Source organism: Salvia miltiorrhiza, chromosome 5 (assembly GCF_028751815.1).
Source record: "Salvia miltiorrhiza cultivar Shanhuang (shh) chromosome 5, IMPLAD_Smil_shh, whole genome shotgun sequence".
Lineage (NCBI taxonomy): Eukaryota > Viridiplantae > Streptophyta > Magnoliopsida > Lamiales > Lamiaceae > Salvia > Salvia miltiorrhiza.
The window spans coordinates 15380009-15403831 of NC_080391.1; the positions used below are offsets into that span (position 1 = coordinate 15380009).

At 36.6% G+C, this 23823-nt stretch overlaps 1 protein-coding gene and 1 long non-coding RNA gene across 3 annotated transcripts; one reads left to right on the forward strand and one right to left on the reverse strand.

Annotated features, from left to right (window-relative positions):
* Nucleotides 1–2179: 2179 nt before the first annotated feature.
* LOC130986319 (uncharacterized) lies at nucleotides 2180–3165 on the reverse strand. Its single transcript, XM_057909700.1, has one exon. The coding sequence runs from the start codon at nucleotides 2771–2773 to the stop codon at nucleotides 2321–2323; it is 453 nt and encodes a 150-aa protein (XP_057765683.1). The 5' UTR covers nucleotides 2774–3165; the 3' UTR covers nucleotides 2180–2320.
* A 17181-nt stretch (nucleotides 3166–20346) lies between these two features.
* LOC130986320 (uncharacterized) lies at nucleotides 20347–23220 on the forward strand. Of its 2 annotated transcripts, none has more exons than XR_009089233.1 (3): nucleotides 20347–20756; nucleotides 22031–22504; nucleotides 22792–23220. It is a non-coding gene; the product is annotated as an uncharacterized LOC130986320 (long non-coding RNA). The 2 variants fall into 2 exon arrangements; XR_009089234.1 differs by having other exon boundaries at nucleotides 22040–22504.
* The last annotated feature ends 603 nt before the right edge of the window (nucleotides 23221–23823 follow it).

Here is a 23823-nt window from a genome sequence, read left to right on the forward strand (position 1 = left end):
ACGTTACAAATAAGCACTGAAATTATATAAAAATTAATTTATAAGTTATACATGGTCTAATTGATCGATTTATACATTCCATTTATATAATTCTCTAAGGTTAGGTCAGCTAGAGCGAATGTAATTAATTGGATTGACCACGTAGCTGATAAATCCTGCACGAAGCCAACTTGCTATAACTACGACGAGGCTAAGAGGGTGTTTGGCTATGCTTATTTTAAAGAGTACATTTATAAGCTCTAACATCTTATAAGATGTTTCAAGAACCTATAAAATGTAATTTCTAGAGTTTATAAATTGTTAAAGTTTTTGAATGATTGAGCTTATAATCGAGAGAGAGAATTTTTTGCTATAGAGAAAATATTATTTGTTAAAGGGAGAAAATCGAAGAGAGGAGAATTATAAATTATATATAATGAAAATAATAAATTATAGTTGAATAATATTTATAAAATGATTGTTGCATATAAGACTATGAAAAAATAAGTTGGAGTAGAGAAACTTATTTTTTTGAAGAGCTTTTTAGAGCGTATAAGTTGTTTAGGAATTTATTTTGTCAAACAATTTCAAGGAGCTTATAAACTCCTAAACAACTTATAAATTATTTTATAGAGCTTATATATATATATATATATATATATATATATATATATATATATATATGAATGGGATCATATAGATCCCAATGCTTATAATAGATCCGTAGATCCAAATCTAGACCACACATTTATGACATGTGGCGCATCAAGATGCATAAAGGCATTTCAAGGCAAAATATGGAGATGGGTAAAATTGGAATGTAATTTTCGGATTTAATAATTAAAAAAATATATATTTTTTAGATTTTTTCAAAATAGATATATTTTAGATGCATATAGTTTCCCACGAAGATGCATAAAGTTTTCACATGAAATGCATGACTTTGAACAGAAAAATGCATTTGATTTTTACAGTTTTGGTATTTTCACCACCCCACCCCGCACCACCCCCCAACCCACCCCACACCACCCCCCAACCCTCCCCATTACCACCCCCCCAAAATAGTCATGTTTCACATGCATATAAAATCAAACAAAAGTGCATAAAGATTTTACATAAAAATGCATTAAATTATACAAAAAATGCATTTCATTTTAATAAATCTGGTATTTTCGCCACCCCATCCCTGCCCCACCCCCCACCCCACCCCCCACCCAATTTTTTTTTTTTAAAAAACTGATTTTCTGACCACTTACCCCCCACCCACCCACCACCCCCCACCCAATTTTTTTTTTTTTATTAAAAAAAACTGATTTTCTGACCACTTACCCCCCACCCACCACCCCACCCCACCTCCCCACCCATTTTTTTTTTAAACTGATTTTCTGACCACTGACCCCCCACCCACCCCCACCCCCCCCCCCCAAATTTATTTTTTTTTAAAAAAAAAAACTGATTTTCTGACCGCTAACCCCCCACCCACCCTCTAGCCCAAAAAAAATTACTATATTTTTTCAAAAAATGTAATGCATTTTTGTGTGAAAAGTATATGCATTTTTATGTGAAAGTATATGCATTTCTGTGCGAAAGTATATGCATGTAAAACATGTAATTTTTTTATGCATGTAAAAATCAATTTTTAAAAAAAAAAAATTGGGGGGGTGGGGTGGGGGGGTCAGTGGTCAGAAAATCAGTTTTTGAGAAAATAAAAAAATAAAATAAAAAAAATTTTTGGTAGGTGGGTGGGTGGGGGGTAGGGGTGGGTCAGTGGTCAGAAAATCAGTTTTTAAAAAAATTTTAAAAAAAATTTTTTGGGGGGAGGGGGGGTTTGGGGGGGTGGGGGTGGGGTTCTCGGGTGGGGTGGGGTTCAGGGGTGTGGGGGGTGGGGTGAAATCTTATGCATTTTTTTATGAAACTTTATGCATTTTTATATGAAAGTTCATGCATTTTCGTATGAAACTTTATGCATCTAAAATATACCTATTTTGAGAAAATCTATTTTTTTTTTTTAATTTCGAAAATTACATTCCAATTTTACCCCTCTCCAGATTTTGCCTTGAAATGCCTTTATGCATCTTGATGCGCCACATGTCATAAATATGTGGTCTAGATTTGGATCTACGGATCTATTATAAGCATAGGGATCCACATGAACCCAACCCTATATATATATATATATATATATATATATATATATATATTGAGAGGGCAAAAGCAACAACTATTATTGCAATAGTTTACCATGAAAAAAAAAAGATGAAACAAACTTACACAAACCACTGAAAAGAAAAAGAAAAAAACTCTACTCCAAAAATTTCCCCAAAAAAAAAAAAAGTGGACATCAATAAACAGAAGTGTGATTATTGTGCGCCGGAAAACTAATATTCTTCAAGGGCGTCATGGAGCCGTGGCGCGGCGACTTGGGCATCTCCGCTATCCTCTTGCCATCGTAATCGTAGTAGATGACGCCGGAGAATTCCGGCGGCTGGCACCTCTCCCCCATCAAGATCGCCTTCTGCCACACCCCATTCTCCTCGCCGGAATCTGCCGCCGCCGTGGACTTCTTGCCGTGGATCAGCGGCGACATCGCCTTCTGACTTATGGTAGCTATCAGCTGCTTCGGCGACGGCAGCGGCGATCTCGCCGCGTTTGGATGGTTGCTTTTCGACCTCATTTGCTTTGCATGTTTCGCACACAAACCTACCAAAAGAGACACCGAAACAAACAGGCCTATTGCTACTGGGATTGCTGAGAAGCTCTCACTTCCATGGAAGATTGGAATTGGACGAACCATTTTTTTTTGGGTATTGTTTTTGTGGGTTCTTGAATTCTTGATTAATGTGGTGAATGGAGTGGAGATGGAGAGAGAAAAGTATTGTATGTGTATATATATATATGTGTGTGTGGGAATATTGTTTATATGGGTAGGAGTTGGGAAGTGGGAAAGGACGAATTCAACTTTGATTACTTGTGGGATTAATAAATGATGGGCATTAGTGCTTGATGAAAATTTGAGGTGTTTGGGTCATTTCATGATTAGGCAAAATGGCATTAACAAATTTTAAGAGAAATTAAGTCGATTTGGAATAATGGGCCACTAAATTTTTGTCATGCTTTTGGAAGTTTGACTTGGTGGATATTAAAAATGAAATCAAGAGTATGTAGTAAAATATTGATGGTTGTTATTGTTAGAATATTTTTGGTGGACAAATGGATGGTTCTTGGTCACATACTAAAAAGGCCCCCAAGATGAGATAAAGTGATGAGTAGATATATCAGATTGCAATTTTGATTTTTATATGTAAGTGTTAAGTAAAGTATTTTTGTATACATTACTAATTAATGAAAATAGTAAGATATATAGATTAGCATGGATGGTATTGGTATAAGTAGATAAGCAAGAGACATGAATAATTAATTAGGCAAAAGTAGGCAAACAATATTTGAGGCAGTGCAGTTGGGTCAACTGCAAGTTAATTTAGAAGAAGTGGCATAGACCAAGTCATCTAACAATATATCATATCATATGTAAGGTAGCTTTGACTATTCTTGGCTGTCTTAACAATGACTTCGAGCGAGGATGTGTAGGAGTTGTCTTTGTCCCATTAATTTGCAAATTGGCAGGTTGGGGGCTTATCACTTTTTGAGAAGCTAACGCTAATTACTGATCGATTTCAGCTAGTAGTTTATTATTATTTTTTAGCACAGAGTAGTTTATTATTTTAAATACTCCTTCCTTAAAACATTTTCCTTTATTTTCTTTTTAATCTATTTTTTAAAAAATGTCCTCTCATAATCTATTTTTAAAAATAATTCCACTAATTATTGAAATGCAATTTGAAAAATAAACTGTAATAAGTACTAGGGATTATAGCCAAAAAATACACGAACTTTGATAAAAATTGCAATTTTCACCTGAACTTTCAAATTAGCCAAAATATGCCTGAACTTATATTTTTTTGTTATAAATTTCACCTGAACTTGCAATGATTGAACTCCGTCGAGGTGAAATTTATAACAAAAAATATAAGTTCAGGTATATTTTGGCCAATTTGAAAGTTCAGGTGAAAATTGCAACTTTTATCAAAGTTCGTGTATTTTTTGGCTATAATCCCTAAGTACTATAGTAAATTTACATTTCACTTCAGGTATTTCTGCACTAATTGGCCTTATCTATTTGACAAATTCAACGAGTACTTGAAAGTTGAAAGCTTTGTATACAAGGGTTTGGTTTTCCATGCAATAAATGCCTCATTAATTAAAAGCGTTGAAGACTTGGAATTTATTTACATGATGCATACAGGGACGGATCCAGCAAATTTTTATTACGAGACACAAAATATAAGTATACTATAAATATAAAATACGTTAAAAAATAGAGTAATATATAATAATTCAAGTCTATTAAAATTAAAATTTACGAGTTTTCATTGACTGAAATATTTATATGATCGACTATCAAAAATCTTTTTCGTAATATATACAATCAAACTATTATTCATCTATTACGATTCTGTATATTCATTGAAAAAAATATCCTTTCAAATTAAGTATATAATTATTGGGGATTGAGATTTAAAATTTTACTTATTTATTATATTCTTTAATTAAATATATATAGGGAGGGCTACGGTATAAACACTTCTTAATGTATAAATTATAAACTAATTAAAATGTATGAATTTTATGTAGAACACCTATGAATTATCTGTGTAAATGTCTGAATTACGGGATTTTTTTTTTGCTACCTTTGGGATTCGAACTCAGGACTATGAATTCATCTCACAAGGTAATGAATCAACCGTAAGTCTTGATGATCTAAGACTAAGAGCTAAAAATGGTTCCTATTTTATACTTTAAGAAGTGTTTTTATTTTAGCTCACCCCTATCTATATACATATATAGGGTGTGGTTTTAGTGAGAACTATATTATTTGTGGGAACGTGAGAACCATTAAAACTAATGCATCCATTATAAAAAATTAATGTATTTGCTGTTAAAATTAATGCACTAAGAAAAATAAAATTTTGCTCCCTCTAGGATTCGAACCCAGGTGATGCATTCATCCTACAAGATGATGTATCCACCGTAGATCTTGATGATCGAATGGCTGAAAATGGTTCTCTATTCTTATTTTATTTAGTGGTTCTTACTTGAACCTCTCCATATATATATATGCATTAATCATCTATGTTCTGTCTTTCTTTGTCTTTGAAAAAATATTTGTATCTTACAAAAAAATATGATACATTAAAAAAATTAATTATTTTTGTGTACCAAACTTGATTGTTGTCCTTAAAATAAAACTAGACGTGTTATAATATTATCTGATTATTACGGAGTACTACTGAACTTACGCTATGTTCTAATACAGATGTTACGATTAGGCCCAAACAACCTTATGCCCCATATAGGAAGGGGAGCCTTAATTTATCACTATGGGCCCAAACCCACCTTAATTTAACTTAGCATCTAAAATTCAGGCTCATTTAGCAATTAAGTATGCCTACCCTTTTTTTTTAAAGGCGAAAAATACTATATGTTTTCTAACTTTTCTTTTAGATAGGAGAAAAATATTTCCTTCGTCCCACTAAGTATGACTCCCTATTTTGGGATGAGATCTACTGTCCCACAATTTTATATTGGTCATTGTGTCCCATGTTTATATCTATTATTTTAAAAATATTTTTTATAAAAATAAAATTTATTTATAATACAATGAACTATATTTAATTTTTATTTTAAAAAATGAAAATTTTTAAAAAATATATACCATCACTTTTAATTTATCAACCTATATATTATTAGATAATAAAAGTGAAATTAAATGACAAAAAATAATTATATACCCTAGATTGATGGAATAAACCCTAGTTAATAATCACAAAATTAAATTAAAGCATACAAAGTTGAAATTGAAGAAAAAATATATAAGAAAATGAACAAAATTGAAAGTGGGACATAAAGTGTGGTACACTGAATCTCATTCCATTTTGGCACGGTAATTAATCCATAACTTTTTGTTAGATAGAGTAGTTTCTTTTTTTTCGGAAGGGGCCATTATTAATGGGACATATATATTAAAAAGAAAAGAGAATCATTATTAATGGAACGGAGAGAGTATGTCTTTAAAAGACTGTGTGACGATGAATTTGAATATGAGACTTTTAACCTTAGACATTAATCACACACTGTGCCTACTATTTTTTGTTTACTTGGATTGAAACCTATTGCTTTCGCAAAAGGTAATTAAGGTGTCACCGTTTGTGATGTTCTTGTTTTAATCCTGCTTGGTGGTTGAAGAAAATGCATCTGGTTAATTTAAGCACATACCTTGTCAGCTTGTCTCCGAATTTTTTTACTATGAAGAAGAAATTTTGAGTTACAATTAAGAAGAATAAGTGTAAACTTTTAGTAATTAGTAGAATTCGGATCTGATCCCCTTTTTTCCTCAAAAGTCCGGACGTACCTTTCAATAAATAGGAAATAGGAGTATGGGAATATTCAAATTAACTTCAACCTTTCTTATAATTAAGCATCACATCTTCTAGTAAAATACAGCTAAACATTGTTTCTACTATCAATTTAGACAATATACATATTCCATAATGTATAGGTAAGATTAATCTTGACGATAATATGAACTGTAGGGGGTAAAACAAGAAAAAGTTTAAAACTTTCACAATGAGGGTGGCGAAATTTTCACGTAAATATAATAGAGTAGGACACACCGTGTCTGATGTTAACCAAATTATACATTAACTAGTGTGTGTGTGTGTGAGAGAGAGAGAGTCTGAAATCAAGACCTGCTGCTGTATATATATATTGATGTACACCAAAGCCACGACACCGTGTAATTGAATATACATATAATATCAGTGGCCCCTCCATCTATATATATTATGATTTATGAGGTCAAATATTACAAAAAAATCCCCTTTTTTCTGGGTGCCTATGTTGGAAATATGGTTTTAATGCCATATCTGGAAATTATTATTTAATTAAATATTTATTATTTAATTAAAATAATGATTGGATGTTAATCTACATCTCGAGTAGATCAACGTGATATACTTGAAGTCTCAAAACCGATTTCCGATGAGTGAGATATTGTATGTCAAAGTTTGGATGTTGAAGAGGGAAAATAAATGCTATCCCACATTGGAAAACATAGAGATGTTTTTCATGTATAAGAATAGCAAAGCACATGGAGTTAATAAATTGACTTGTGGGCTTGCTAGTGGGCTTGATCTAAGTACTAGCCTCGCGCGCACACACACACGCGCGCCGCCGCCGACGATCGATCGGACGGACGACGCCGCCGCCGCCGCCGCCGCCGGACGGGCGGGTCGGGTACGGGCCGCGGCCAAGGACTTGGATCTTGGCAATTGGTGCTTTGGGACGACGCCGCCGCCGCCGCCGCCGCCGGACGGGCGGGTCGGGTACGGGCCGCGGCCAAGGACTTGGATCTTGGCAATTGGTGCTTTGGGGCCCAAACTATTTTTTGGACCAACTCCATTGGGCTTTTAATTTTTGGCCCAACAGAATTATTTTCTTGGCCCAACTGAATTAATTCCCAAGCCCACAGCAACAGTCACAGCAGCAGAACAAATCAGCAGCAGCAGCAGAAGCTGGAAACAGAAGCACGCCATTACGACTTCTGCATGGCAACTTTAGCACGCCATTACGACTTCTGCGCCCACCGGCCACAACTTCAACCTTCCAGCCGTAGGAGTGGAATTCAAGGTATTGAATTCATACTTACCACATGTCTATAAATAGACTTGTGGAGTGCATGCAGAAACAACGAACAACACCAACAAATTTCTGCATTCTGCCATTTTCTCTGCAACTCTCTGCAAACACTTGTGCTCAGTTCTTGATCCTATTAAGTTCGCCGGAGCTCGCCGGATTGTGGTGCTACATCCGCCGAGACGTAGTCGTTTTACCTTTGGGGAAGATACGCCAAACCGAAGAGCACTACCGGGGCGATAATCTTCTTGCGGGAAGAGATTCATCTCGACTCGACTTTATTTATACGTATAATTTATTTATACAGTGTATTTCAGTTGTATCAAATTATTTGAGTTGTAATTTCTCAAATTATTTACTTTGTAATATTTCAATTATTTTGAGTTGTAATTTCTCAAAATATTTATATTGTAATATCTCGATCGTGTACCCGGTTATAACAATCGCAAGAAGATTATTTCTCTGCCGTTGATACACGTTCGAGAAATGGCTCACACCGACGTCAATATGGATGGCTCCACCACCTCTGCAACCATCGGTTCAACCACGTCGTCAATATTTTCCTCGTTTGCATCAACGGGGGTTTCATCGTCAACATCAAGAACTATTGGTCTTGCCGAGAAACCATCAACGTTCTCAGGCAAGAACTTCAAATATTGGCAAGAGAAGATGCTATTCTACCTCACAACCGTGGGGTTTGCCGGATTCTTAATGGAGGATAAACCTCCAACCCCGAGTGAAGAGGAAGGGGAGACAAGCAAAGAAATTCGTGCCGGATATTTGAACTGGTGTCGCGGCGACTACTTGTGCCGTAACACCGTTCTCATGTCTCTGGACGAACGGCTCTATCGTGTTTTCAAGGTTCATGAAACCGCGAAACAATTGTGGGAGGCCCTTGATCTGAAATATCAAGTGGACAAGGCAAATACTACCAAGTATATTGTCGCCAAATGGTTGGAATATAAAATGGTCGACTCCCGGCCATTGATGGACCAAGTGGAAGAGTTCCAAAATCTTTCACATGAGGTTCAAGCCGAAGGGATGCCCTTGGCGGATGCATTGCTCGTTGCAATCATCATAGAGAAATTACCTCCTAGTTGGAGGAAATTTCAAAACCTTTTGAAGCATGAGCGCTCGGAGATGTCCGTGCCGATATTAATATCCAAGCTTCAAATGGAGGATCACGTGAGAAGTCGTGATCAAAAGGGAAAAACTCCAATGGAGGCAAAGGCCAATCTCACCGAGAAAGGCGGTCCCTTCAACAAACGTGGTCGCCCTAACCCTAATAATAAGGGTAAAGGGAAGCAAAGCGGTAGTCAACCATCAAAGTTTGATGGCGTATGTTATAATTGTGACAAAAAAGGTCACATGGCTAAGGATTGCCGCAAGCCAAAGCGGAAGAAAGCAAATGGCAACGTGAACAACGTCGAGAAGGACTTCGACGATTGGAACCACGATGACTTTGCTGCCATGATCTCCGAGGTGAATCATGTGGACAACCCGAACGCTTGGTTCGTGGACACCGGCGCTACCGTCCATATATGCATAAATCGTGAGTTGTTCCACAACTACAAAGAAGTGGAAAACAAAACGATAATGGAGGCTAGCGAGCGGACATCCCAAGTCCTTGGCATGGGAGATGTGATTCTTCAACTCACGTCGGGCGTGGAGATCACATTAAAAGACGTATTACACGTTCCAACTGTCCGAAAGAATTTAATTTCGGGCTTTAGGCTTACGAATAAGGATTTTGAATTGTTTTTCAAATCTGATTATGTTGTAATACGCAAGTGGGGAAAGTTCCTAGGGAAAGGCTATGCCTCCGAAGGACTTTTCAAACTTGGTGTAAGAGCTTGTAAGCCTGCCAAGGCTAAGATCAATAAAGATGCATCAACCTCTTCTGCTTACTTGATTGAGTGTTCAGATTTATGGCATTGTAGACTTGGACATGTTAATCTAAATGCTATAAAGAGATTAGTAAAAATGAATTTACTAAAAGTTGATGAATACAACTCACAAGAAAAATGTGAAGTTTGTGTTGAAGCCAAAATGGCTAAGTTACCGTTTAAATCGGTAGAAAGGAGCACTCAACCATTGGAACTTATTCACACCGATGTTTGTGATTTAAAGTTCGTGCAAACTAGAGGTGGCAAGAAGTACTTTATCACCTTTATAGACGATTGCACAAAGTATTGTTACCTTTACTTATTGAAAAGTAAAGATGAGGCTATTGAAGCTTTTATAAACTTCAAAAATGAAGCCGAGAATCAACTTGGATGTCGAATTAAGATGGTTCGAAGTGATAGAGGTGGAGAGTATGTAGCTCCGTTTGCTGAATTATGCAACGAAAGTGGTATAATCCATCAAACGACAGCTCCTTATTCACCACAATCTAACGGCGTTGCTGAACGCAAGAATCGAACTCTTAAGGAGATGATGAATGCCTTGTTGATTAGTTCAGGATTACCCCAGAACATGTGGGGGGAAGCTGTTTTAACGGCCAACTATATCTTGAACAAGATTCCACTCAAAGGGAAAGATGTAACTCCCTATGAGCTATGGAAAGGAAGGAAACCTTCGTATAAATACCTCAAAGTGTGGGGGTGTTTAGCCAAGGTAGAAGTGCCTTTACCAAAGCAAGTTACAATAGGACCTAAAACGGTGGATTGTATCTTCATTGGTCATGCACTTAATAGCAGTGCCTATCGTTTTATAGTGCACAGATCGGAGATACCTGATATACATGTTGGGACAACGATAGAATCAAGGAATGCTATATTCTTTGAAAATATCTATCCTAACAAGGATAAAGGTACATCGAACTCTAATGATGGAGTTGATGGTGATGCTACAGGTTCTAAACCTATGGAAGTAGCAAGTAATTCTACTCAAGTAGATGATGCCACGGGTTCTAATCATGTACCACCTAATAGGAAAAGACCAAGGTCTAAACCTATGGATGTAGAACCGAGACGTGGGGAACGAGTTAGAAAAGCTAATGTCTATGGACCGGATTATGTTGTCTTGATGCTAGATGGCGAACCGGTGACGATTAAAGAAGCTATGTCTGGCTCAGATGCAGCTCTCTGGAAAGAAGCCATCGATATTGAGATTGATTCCATTATGAAGAATCATACTTGGGTGCTAGTAGATCTACCACCTGGTGCTAAAGCTTTAGGATGCAAATGGATCCTAAAGAAGAAGTACAAATCTGATGGTACTATAGATAAGTACAAAGCCCGACTTGTCGTTCAAGGTTTCAGACAGAAAGAAGGGTACGATTTCTTCGATACCTATTCACCTGTGACCAGACTAACATCTATTCGGATGCTTCTCGCTATTGCTGCCTTGCACAATCTCGAGATTCACCAAATGGATGTGAAAACTGCGTTCTTGTATGGCGAGTTGGAAGATGAAATATATATGAAGCAACCTGAAGGGTTTGTAGTACCTGGGCAAGAGCACAAAGTATGCAAACTTCAAAGGTCTTTATATGGGTTGAAGCAAGCACCGCTTCAATGGCATTTAAAATTTGACAGTGTAATGTTGTCAAATGGATTCAGAATCAATGAGTGCGATAAATGTGTCTACATTAAGAATTCTAATAATGGATATGTTATTGTTTGTCTTTATGTAGATGACATGCTCATCATGGGAAGTAATTCCCGAGTGATTCAAGAAACCAAAGGCATGCTAAGTAAAAATTTTAGCATGAAAGATATGGGCTTAGCTGATGTTATCCTTGGAATTAAAATTCTAAGAAGACCTGATGGTATTACTATAACACAATCTCACTACGTTAAGAAAGTGTTAAAGAAATTCAACGCTTTTGACAAGCCAATAGCTAAGACACCATGGGAACCTAGTGTGCATTTGAGTGTACACAAGGGAGAACCTGTTGACGCGACAGAATATGCGAAGATTATTGGGAGCTTGTTGTATCTAACAAATTGCACTCGTCCCGATATAGCATGCTCGGTCAACAAGTTGGGCAGCTTTACAGCTAACCCTAGTAATGAACATTGGAAAGCTCTTGAAAGGGTTTTGAGATATTTGAAATATACTCAAAACTATGCGATTCATTATACTAGGGAACCCTCTGTACTTGAAGGGTACTGTGATGCAAATTGGATATCTGATGCCAAAGACTCGTTTTCAACGAGCGGTTATGTATTCACTGTGGGGGGTGGTGCTGTGTCTTGGAAATCCAAGAAGCAAACATGTATTGCTAGATCGACCATGGAATCAGAATTCATAGCTTTGGATAAAGCTGGTGAAGAAGCCGAGTGGCTTAAAAATTTCCTCGAGGATATTCCATGTTGGTCGAAACCGGTGTCGTCCGTGATAATTCATTGTGATAATCAAGCTGCTATCGGACGAGCACAAAACCATTTGTATAACGGTAAGTCGAGACATATTCGTCGACGTCATAATACCGTGAGACATCTGATCACTAGTGGAGTTATCACAATTGATTATATAAGATCAATTGATAACATAGCGGATCCTTTGACAAAAAGTATCCATCGAGATCAGATGTATAAACTGTTAGGGGGAATGGGATTGAAGTCCACAAATTAAGGATAATCATAGTGGTAACCCAACCATGATGACTGGAGGATCCCAAGAACTTGGTTCAATGGGACAACTAAGCTATGAAAATCCGTGTGTTGAACACTCGAATTGCCTATTCCTTGTAGAACAGTGAGTGTTCGGAAACCTGCACGTGGTGAGGTTAAGTCTTTGACTTTTAATGACTCTAGAACTCCTCGAAGAGGACAAGTAAAGCAGGATACTTGAGTTAAGAGTCACCTATGTAAGTGTGAAGTGGGGCCGCTTCGATTGAAACACTTATGAATCCAAAGAGGTGTTCCAAGGCCTGTAATGGACACAAACGTGAGAACGAATAAGGATTGAAGCAATATTGTGTCAATATTGTTGACTCAGTATACACCGAGGAGGACTAGTTCAAGGAACACAATCCACTAGGCCGCCGGTATACTCGATAATATTGACTATGGCAGGTTCAAAGCCACAAGCTACCTTTCCAAATGCAATGTTGTATCTTAAGAGGACTGAGCTAAGTGTTTGTATACTTTCGCATACTGTTTTCTCACTCATGTGGGGGATTGTTGGAAATATGGTTTTAATGCCATATCTGGAAATTATTATTTAATTAAATATTTATTATTTAATTAAAATAATGATTGGATGTTAATCTACATCTCGAGTAGATCAACGTGATATACTTGAAGTCTCAAAACCGATTTCCGATGAGTGAGATATTGTATGTCAAAGTTTGGATGTTGAAGAGGGAAAATAAATGCTATCCCACATTGGAAAACATAGAGATGTTTTTCATGTATAAGAATAGCAAAGCACATGGAGTTAATAAATTGACTTGTGGGCTTGCTAGTGGGCTTGATCTAAGTACTAGCCTCGCGCGCACACACACACGCGCGCCGCCGCCGACGACGATCGATCGATCGATCGGACGGACGACGACGTCGTCGCCGCCGCCGCCGGACGGGCGGGTCGGGTACGGGCCGCGGCCAAGGACTTGGATCTTGGCAATTGGTGCTTTGGGGTGGTGTTTGGGGCCCAAACTATTTTTTGGACCAACTCCATTGGGCTTTTAATTTTTGGCCCAACAGAATTATTTTCTTGGCCCAACTGAATTAATTCCCAAGCCCACAGCAACAGTCACAGCAGCAGAACAAATTAGCAGCAGCAGCAGAAGCTGGAAACAGAAGCACGCCATTACGACTTCTGCATGGCAACTTCAGCACGCCAGTACGACTTCTGCGCCCACCGGCCACATCTTCAACCTTCCAGCCGTAGGAGTGGAATTCAAGGTATTGAATTCATACTTACCACATGTCTATAAATAGACTTGTGGAGTGCATGCAGAAACAACGAACAACACCAACAAATTTCTGCATTCTGCCATTTTCTCTGCAACTCTCTGCAAACACTTGTGCTCAGTTCTTGATCCTATTAAGTTCGCCGGAGCTCGCCGGATTGTGGTGCTACATCCGCCGAGACGTAGTCGTTTTACCTTTGGGGAAGATACGCCAAACCGAAGAGCACTACCGGGGCGATAATCTTCTTGCGGGAAGAGATTCATCTCGACTCGACTTTGTTTATACGTATAATTTATTTATACAGTGTATTTCAGTTGTATCAAATTATTTGAGTTGTAATTTCTCAAATTATTTACTTTGTAATATTTCAATTATTTTGAGTTGTAATTTCTCAAAATATTTATATTGTAATATCTCGATCGTGTACCCGGTTATAACAGCCTAAAGATCTAAAGTTTCTGGTTTTATGCAACTTTATTTTCTACTAACCATAATTACAATGATAAAATCTATATACACAGCCATGGAACCTACACGTTGGTTTCATTATGTTGTTTTATAAAGCTGTTGTAACTTTCTATTCTTTTTCATTATCGCTTGGGTGAGTCTTTTCGATGACTTTCGTGTATGTATAAACATTAGTAAAGTCATGCCAACACCAGATAAATTCAGTGTGATGAATTCATGATAGAATATGCTAATTTTATTTTATTTTTGTTTGAGGGGTATAATGGCTAGGAAAATAATTTTTTCATGTTCATTTAAATATTGAAATTAATATTTAAAATCAATCCATGATATATTGATAACAAAGGTTATGGTAAGTGGTTGCTCAAAATTGAAATAGCTTATAAATTTTCAATGTATTTTTTTTTGTTCAAACACCTGAAGGGTGAGGGGGTTAGGCATACCCCCAACCTGAAAATGTAAACTATGCGGTAATTAAGTTATTCAGTTCTTTTATCGATCGGGATTGTGCATATTATATGCGTCAATTTTCTATCTTTTAGTACATACAGAAAGTGCAAAAATTGAAGCCAACAGAAAGAAAACAAGAATCCCAGAAATTAATCTGCAGCTACATATGACTTTGATCAATATCATAACAACCAATCAAATTAAGTATATTAAAATAATATTCTTTTAAAAGGTTTGCAAGAATTAATTTAAGGGCCTATCGGAGACAAGGGTTTCGCCACATCGGCAGCCAGCTCATCACGTGCGGTGCACACCCAAAAATAAATAAATATGTAATCAGAGCTCCCATTTTTGACCAAACAAAATTAATTATACCAATAATTAATCATATGCTATCTATTAAAAAAGAAGGCATTTTCCCTCATCTGCTGCCGTGCCGTCACAACTACTCATCTTTCTTGAAATTTCATTCATCGTTACATACATAGCGGCGAGTAAAATGCCCATAAAACTTTATTCATCAGATTCAAAATACATGCATTACAATATTTATCGATCAATAAGCGAAACTAAAAAAATTAAAACATATACTATATAAGAACAAAAAAAAGAATCATTCATATATCGTATCTTCTATATCCAATAAACTCTAAGCTTAATTAATTCTCATCATCATACAAATATACAACACGTTGACGATTCCCAAAAACTCAAATATATTGTGACTACTAAAAATTAATTGGTAATAACATATGACATATCAAATATGAGCACGCACGAGCAACGCTTTCGAGCTCGAGCTAATGGTGCAAGGGATTGGGACCCGTCGGTACCAAACGCTTCTCGACCCCGTAACGAGGGTCGATTTCGCTCCCCTCATCCGGCGGTAGGTGGCGCTGGATGAATGGAGTGAAATCAAACTTGTTGCTAGCTAGTGCTCTCCGACGAGGGAGCCAAGCCGGAGGCGAGGATGATCCGGCCACCGGCATGGGCTTGTCGGGGTGGTAGAATTCATGAGAGAGGAGCAAGAGAGAGAAGCAAAAGGAGTATAAAAGGAGAGGGATTTTCATGATCACAATAATGTGGGGAGTGTTGTTGGTGAGGGAGGAGAAGGGTTTGAAGAGGAAGCATGGAGCAATGAAATGGGGAGAAAAATGAGGCCACAGAATTTGTATAGTGGGATTGAGAAATTTTGAAGGGTTGACAGCTTGAATCTTATGGAGAAGAGGGTTGAAATTTAGAGGCCTTTTGTGCTTGCTTCCATGTGAGAATTAAGCTAGTTAATATTGTAATTTAATGAGGGAGAAAGAGTTTGGGGGGTGGGGGCAGTTTCCAATAAATGTTGCTTAGAAATCAAGAAACTAAAAAAGGGTCATTATGTGGATTGTCAAAATCCTGAATTATATATTGTTTGATTATGTTTTAGAATTGAATGTTATAACTATTTATATCTTGAAAGTGGGGAGCATATACGGTAGTCAAATTTTCTTCTCTTTTTGCGAGTAAAAATAGATACACTTTTTCAAACATCTACCTTCATTTCATTGTTGGTTCGTCCCCATAATATCTTCTTATTTCTTAATATATTTTTAGAAATAATTTCATTAATTATTACTTTTAAAATTATGAAATCTTTTATCTTCTCATCAAATACTGTCTCACGAATCTTGACATATTTGATTTCGGCACGGGAATTAAGGAGTTGTAAATTAAGTGTTTTAAGTGTGTAGTTAATAAAGTGTATAAAAATGATAAAGTATGAGATAAAAGGTAAAAAAGTGATAAAGTAGGAGAATGAAAGTAATAATTATTACCTTATTTGAAAATGTGTCAAGATTCATGGGATGACCCAAAAAGAAAAATGTGTCAAGATTCGTGGGACGGAGGGAGGAGGGAGTACATAATTAATTTTTATTAACTTCGTGCTGCCTCCCCTCAAAAAAATGTTTGAAGAACGAAAGAAATATATATATATATATATATATATATATATTAATTGTTGCGAGGAATAAACTATAATAATGCTTTGGAAATATGTTGTACGAATATAAGCTCACGGTCAAATCCAATAATCAAATTAGGAAACGAGGATCGAAGGTCACCATCGGTTCATGTCACGGTATGTACATATTATGCTGAATACAATGGTACAACTAAGTGCTCGTATTGTTATGTTAAATATTTTATTATCGTTTCATTTTAATTACTCTCTTCGTTTCAATAATAATGTCCCCAAAATAGGACATGGAGATCAAGTAAATAAGGAGAGAGATAGAAAGAGTAGTAAAAAAGTAAGAAATTGATAAAGTAAATAAAAAGAGAGATAAAAAAATAGATAAAGTATTTTTTTTTTTAGATTGAAACATTATAAATGAGACGCTCAAAAAAAAATTTAAAATGTTATTACTGGAAAGGAGGAAGTATATTATAAGATAACTATCCCGTAATTTTATAACTCGATTCTTTATAAGAAAAAAATCATGTGCATGATGGTGGTGAAATGCCGACATGTGGATTTTACATAATTCTTAGACCAAGAAATGCATGAACTGTTTGAGAAAGTGAAGAAATCATTAGCATTCACGGAAGAAAAAATAAAGATGAAGATTGACGAAGAAGAATAATAAAATGAATATCTATGGTGAGGGGCGGAGCCAGACTTTTGATTCAGGGGGGTTCAAAAATTTTTTAACGTACCTTTGAAAGTGTGGCAAAGTAAATCACTCATCTTTTATAATTTTTGCAATTTCATTCCCCAATTTTTTCGATTGTCGAATTGTTAACTTAAAGTTTGTGTGAATTATTTCTCCATGTAATATTCATGTTACGATGTATTTTTTAATAAAATTACTACATATTGAAAATTATGGTGCAAATACAAGATACAGTCTCTTTGTAATTCGGAAAAAAAAATTAATTGAAATTGTACGAAACGACGTCGTTTAGGCCTCACAAAAACGACGTCGTCTTTACTAATCCACGTAAGTTGCAATTCAACACTCTGACGATCTAAAAAAACTAGGGGACGTAATTGAAAAAATTGAAAAAATAGTGATTTAATTCGCCACAGTCAAAAGTCATGTTAAAATTACAAATTTGAAATAGTTTGTGATTTTATTTGCAAAAATCTCATAAAACTTTGTAAGATAAAGTAACTTTCAATATCAAATTAAAAAAATAAATCTCTAAAATCCAATCCAATCATGATATGTATAAATTAATTATGTGTTCACTTCTTCAAAACCTCTTAACTCTAAATATTGCATACCAATTACAGTTTAAAATAGCTCAACATAATAATAATATAGATAAAATTATATATTTTTTATTTTTAATATAAAATTACGAAAATACCCCTACTATTTTTTAAAATCCCAGGGGGGCCCAGTGACCCCCCTGCCCCACCCCTAGCTCCGCCCCTATGGTAATAGATTGTTCATGTCTCTCTCTCTCTCTCACACACACACATTCTCTGTTTGACATATGATCTTTAGCTCCTAATAATGTACAATCATGAAATATCACAAAGCAGAAAAAAATTATGAAAAAGTTAACGATTACGTTTGTGCGTATTCCATTGGCCACTTAAAATTCTTAATAATAGTATCTATTTTTGCCTACTTTTCCACGTCAATTATGAGGTCGATAATAATTAATTAGAACTTAATAGCTATTATAACACGTGGGTATTCATTGTTATTAAGTTATTATTATTTTTAAAAATCGCTTCAAACTTCTCAAAACTTTTTGAGAAAACATCGAACGGGTGTGAGATGATGTTATGGCGTTTTTCTAAATCTAATTAAAAACGTATACCTACATTTTTCAAAAAAAAAAATAGATATATAGTCACAATATCCTTTTGAATTTCAATAACATTGTTAAAGATACACAATATTCTTTTGGCATGTGATCACTTTAATTTTATTATACAATATTTCGAAGGACTGTTTATTTTCTTTTACAAGAATTAGTGTTGCCCTTGTGCTGCACGGGCAACACTTTGTTCTTTTAAGTTTTATGTTTTTCGAATATAAAGATTGATATATTAGTTCAAACATTTAAATGTATTATAAATAGAAATGTCAATCGGGTCGACTTATTCATTTTTCGGGTTATTTTAATTTGAATTAATCGATTTTTTTAGTCCGAACGGGTTATTTTAATTTGAATTAATTGATTTTTTATTTTTCGGACTAAAATATTTTCACCCAGATTCTAATCAATTCAGTTTCAGGCTAGCCCATCGGGTCCACAAGTTCACAAATTCTTTTACATGTATAATTATATTTATTGATAATCATATTCTTATACGAAAAAATTAATAAGCCGTGATTATGAGTAATACATGTAACAACCCTAATAACGACACGTGTGCAACTAGTCAAAGATGGTCAATGGACAGAAACATTGGTCCAATAGATTATATTATAAAATATTCACAGGGCTGGATATCTTGCTGGGTCGAACATGTTCACAAAGATAGATCCCTTATCGAGCTGGACCCTTTGTAAATCTAAGTATCTTATAAGGTCCGAGACATCACAAGGCTGAGAGTCTCAATATACTAAAAATACCCTACAGCGTGATGGAAATACATGGTCGCACCCCGTGCATGGCTGCGAACTTGATCCCCTGTATTGCTTAACATGCTTAACAGCCTTGCCATAAGAGGACAAATGGCGAATTGGTGGAGGTGTGCACTTGACTCTATAAGAGCCTAGCTACTTAGAAACTTGAATCATGGGAAAATGACATGAATGCCCCGATATGTAGAGTACATAAATAGCTCACTATTGTATCTTGTAGAGACTACGTGCAATATACCTTAGCAATTTACTTTCTCTCTCGAGCATTCTTCACCTGTTTCCGCAATATTCGTGATACTGTAACAACAGGATGATTTGTTGTTGATCTCACCATGTTATTCAAGATTTATAATTATTATCTCAACAGGCTGTGTTTTTGTAATCAAGACACTTCACTTTGTTTTAGATATAAAAATTAGTTTTATTTTAACCTAAATTTACATAATATGTAATAAGTAATTAACTTCGTTATCGATAAAAAATTGTTATATATTTAACATAAATGACTATCTTTTTTTTATGTCACAAATGTTTGTTATTAATCGGTTGAGAAAACCAAAACACATTCCACAAGTATCAAAATCGTATTATAGTATTAAAAGTAAAGTAATAAAGTTTGAAAATAAATTATTAAGCAAAGTTCGATTAATCAGGCCAACCTACTCGATTTTTGGGTCATTTTCAGTTCGGACCAATCGGACTAAAAACTTTCAGCCATACCCCTCATTTTTATCGGTCTATTTGAATCAGTTCGTCAATTTCACACTTTATTGACATCCCTAATTGTAAGCAACAATAATAAATTTATGCATCAAGAGTTGATGTCCTACAATTTTAAAAATTAAGAAGCATCTAGTTTCAATTGATTTTAAAATTATAGTAAATTATTATAGGGAATGGTTCCAATAAGATCCCTCGTATATAGTGAGATCTTAGATTAATTTGCAGATGTTGATTTAATGTATCATATGACTGATATTTATCTGGGGGAGGGGGGGAGGGATTTACCTGGATTCAAATCCTAGAGGGAGAAAAATTTACTAATTTTTTTAATATCGCTATTCAACACTACGTATTACCTTATTCATCATTATATACTGAGTTATTCATTAGTTTCACATCTCGCGAAAAATAGCAATCTCACTAGAACCTAACCCAATTATTATATTATATTATTTGGGTAATTTTAAACATAGCCCCCAATTGTCTCCTCATAGCCTCTTATTAAAAAAAATAATAAAAATAATTAAGATTGTACTAATATACCCTTATAACCCCACTTAAAAATTATAATAAATAAATAAGCTTATAAAAAATAATTTTCAAAGACTGGCGTACAATCTCAAACTTTTCATAACCCCAACTCAAATAATTCCAACTTATTTTTGTAGCCCCCACTAAAAATTTAAGAACATGAATCAGAATAATGGAGAAGAACATAAATACTTTTGTAGCCCCTCCCTGGCCGCCATACGCTCGTCGGCACGCCGGAGCCGCTCATGGGCCTCAGACCCAAGGGCGAGCGGACTACCGCCAAATTCTCCGCACCAAAAAGGGCTTTCGTGGGATACGGTGTGACGCCGTCGAATCGCTGAGGATTTTGAAGCCGGTGCCCTTGGATTTTGATCAGTGTACGCCGGTGAAGGACAGGCCTGTTCGCTATTTTATTAACACGCCGCAAGTGTACGGGTGCAATTGTGTACAGTAGCAAGCAAGGTCGTATTCCACAGAGACTGAATTAACCAATTCCTATCCTAAATTATTCTACTCTATCTGGACAAACGAAATTAAGAGTTTTGTTTTTAAAACTAAATAAATAAATAACAGGAAACAAAATAAATCAAGCTGTGAAACAGAGAAACAGATAAGAGAAGATTTCTCAAGGCAAAGGTTTCAACAGATTCTCCTCGCTAACATGTTCAATTCAATTAATAAGATGATTCCTAAGGCAATCTCTAAACTAGTCCATACCCACTCCCGTGGCATACAAACCGTTGATTACATGCAAGGCTACCATCCCTGGATCGCACTTGTAACATGTAACTCCCAAAAGTTCCTAGGATTAACGCCCTCACAATTATCAATTCCCTTTAGAATTAAAATAAATGTGTTCTATGTTCTTAGTTCAGGTAATAATTATCATCTCCCGATCTCAAATTAAAACCTATGATTATGCTAAATTGGTGGCCAATCAATAAAGCAAACAATAATAACAAGAACATAAAATGGAAAAACAATCTCAATTAATTGAATCAAACAGTCATAAATTCAAACCATGTCTACTCCTTAAACCCTGGGAAAAAGGGATTCTAGCCACACATAGACATATGAACTAGAATACAATTCTCAATCAAATAAATAAACATTCAACAAGAAAAACCGTAGTAAAATCGAGAATCTTCAGTCTTGCTCTTGCTCTGTTCTCCGTCTCTCTCAGCTCTCAGGAAAACTAGTATATGATATAAGATGATAAAAGGTTCAGAGAATAAGTTCTTGGGGAGTATTTATATGCCCTAGGTCTTGTAGCTCTCAAAAATACCCAAAATCGCTAAAAAAACGAATTTTGGGCGGAAATACGGCGACTCGCGCGGCCACGTCGCGCGGCCGCATGGCTGGCCCGCGTGACGAAACAGAACTCCTGACAGCTTTGCGCAGCGATTTTGTTTTGGCTCGTTCTCCCTCGTCCGAACTCCGATTTATGATCCGTTTGCGCTCACAAACTCGTATCGAGACGAACTACAACTTGTATTTCAGACAATTCTTCCAAATTCTTCTTCATTATTTCTGAAAATTCGTTCAAACACAAGCAAGTAACAAGTTCTTGACCATAAACGAATATAAGCTCAAATAGACCATCAAACACACAAAATCCTCACAACTAAGCATAAAAAATGACACACCAAGAGGTAAAAATGCATGTTTATCAAGGTCGTCGAGTGCGGTGAAATTCTCCGGGAATTGTTTGATGTCGCCGGCGATCAGAGGGCGGGCGATGAGGGATGGGAGCGCCGTCAGGTCCTCGGCCGACGGCGCTCTCCTATCGAAAATGATGGAGACGCCGATGATGAGGAAGAGCTGCGTCATCACGCCCTCTGCGTATAATACTCTCGAAGCAGAAGGTGAAGCCGGTGAAGTTGCGGGAGCCGTTGGTGTCCCCATTTGGGCCCGAAACGATGGCGAAGCCGTGTCTGGGGCGGAGGCCGCTGCCGCCCAGCAAGAGAAGCTGTCGGATTTCGATTGGTTTAAGCTGTCGCCGACTCATAAAAGGGCGTGAAGCCGCTCCAGGCGCCCGGACCATATGTTCCCGGTTCTGGGCCCGAGCATGTGAGCTCCAAAGAGGAGATTCTTGGGGATCCCATTGACTAAGGAAGAAATTCAGGCGCTCAAAGAAAGCAAATATGGGTGGGTAAAGATTGTATTTTTAGTTGATTGTTGCCATGTGGCTTGGTTTGTTTGGTTCTGTATGATCTGTTTTGCTAGTGATCTAGTTGTTAAGGGGTCGCCAATCAATAGTTAACCGCTTAGCTGCACGTGCACTACGGTTATTCCCTGATCCCATTCAAAGCCCCTTCTGGATGTTCTCCTCTTCTATTGCCTATGATTGGGCTCTGTAGTTTTATGATGAACCAGGCCTCTTTGTTGTTCTGCACTCAAGCTTATGGCTGCTAAACCATAAGGGATGCTTGCAGGTGTGCGCACTCCCGGAACTAGGGTCGAAAGAAGAAGTCAGCCCGGAGTTCCATTCGTCTCTCACGCCGCTTAAGCATTTTCTTGTTCAGGATTTATATCCTGATAATCACGTGATCTTACGGGAGAGTTCTCGATCACCGGCGCTCCATGAAGGTTTTGAAGTGAAGAAAAAAGGTGACAAGGAGGAGTTCAAAGCAATTATTGGTTGTAGATGGTTTGTTTGGTTCTGTTTTATCTTTTTTGCTAGAAGTCTAGTTGTAATCTGCAGCATAGTTTTGATTAATGTGACTATGGTCTTCTTTTTCCTGCATGCTGCGTATGTTCTCGCGATGTTCTTCTTTTCTCTGGGTCTGTTCTTGCTTTGTTCTCTGTGTATAATTAAAATTTTGAATTAGAGGCTATATATACTGATGGAGTTATTAGAGTTATTTATAAGTAAGAATCAAGATGGGGTTATACGTGATTTATCTGCTAAGAGATTTTACGCGTTATTCTTTTCAAATTAATTTTTATAAACTTTACTTCATTACAAATTTTCAATAGGCTATAAGGGTTGATGAGGAGTAATATGTGCAGAGTAGAGAAAGGATACAAATCAGAGGAATCATCCTCACCAGAAGAATCATACTGGTCAGAAGAATCATTCTTACCAGAGGGATTTCATCCATCAGAGACAACTCATCCACCAGAGGAATGGCTCTTGCCAGAGAAGTCATCCTCGTAAGAGAAGTCATCCACGCCAGAGAAGTCCTCCACGCCAGAGAGGTCTTCCACGACAGAGAAGTCCTCCATGCCAGAGAAGTCATCCACGTCAGAGAAGTCCTCCACGCCAGAGAAGTCCTCCACGCCAGAGAAGTTGTCCACACCAGAGAGATCACCTCCATCATAGGTATCACCAGAAACGCGGAAGACTTCCCGCGTGAAGATGAAATTCCGGATATACCCTTCGACCACGCCAAATACATGCGTTTACACCAATTTTACCATTTTACCCTTCCCTGTACTCTATAAATAGACCTCATACTCGTGTA

Bases quoted from the DNA above. Each gene is read 5' to 3' on its own strand.
- LOC130986319 (XM_057909700.1), bottom strand. From the start codon at position 2,773: ATGGTTCGTCCAATTCCAATCTTCCATGGAAGTGAGAGCTTCTCAGCA.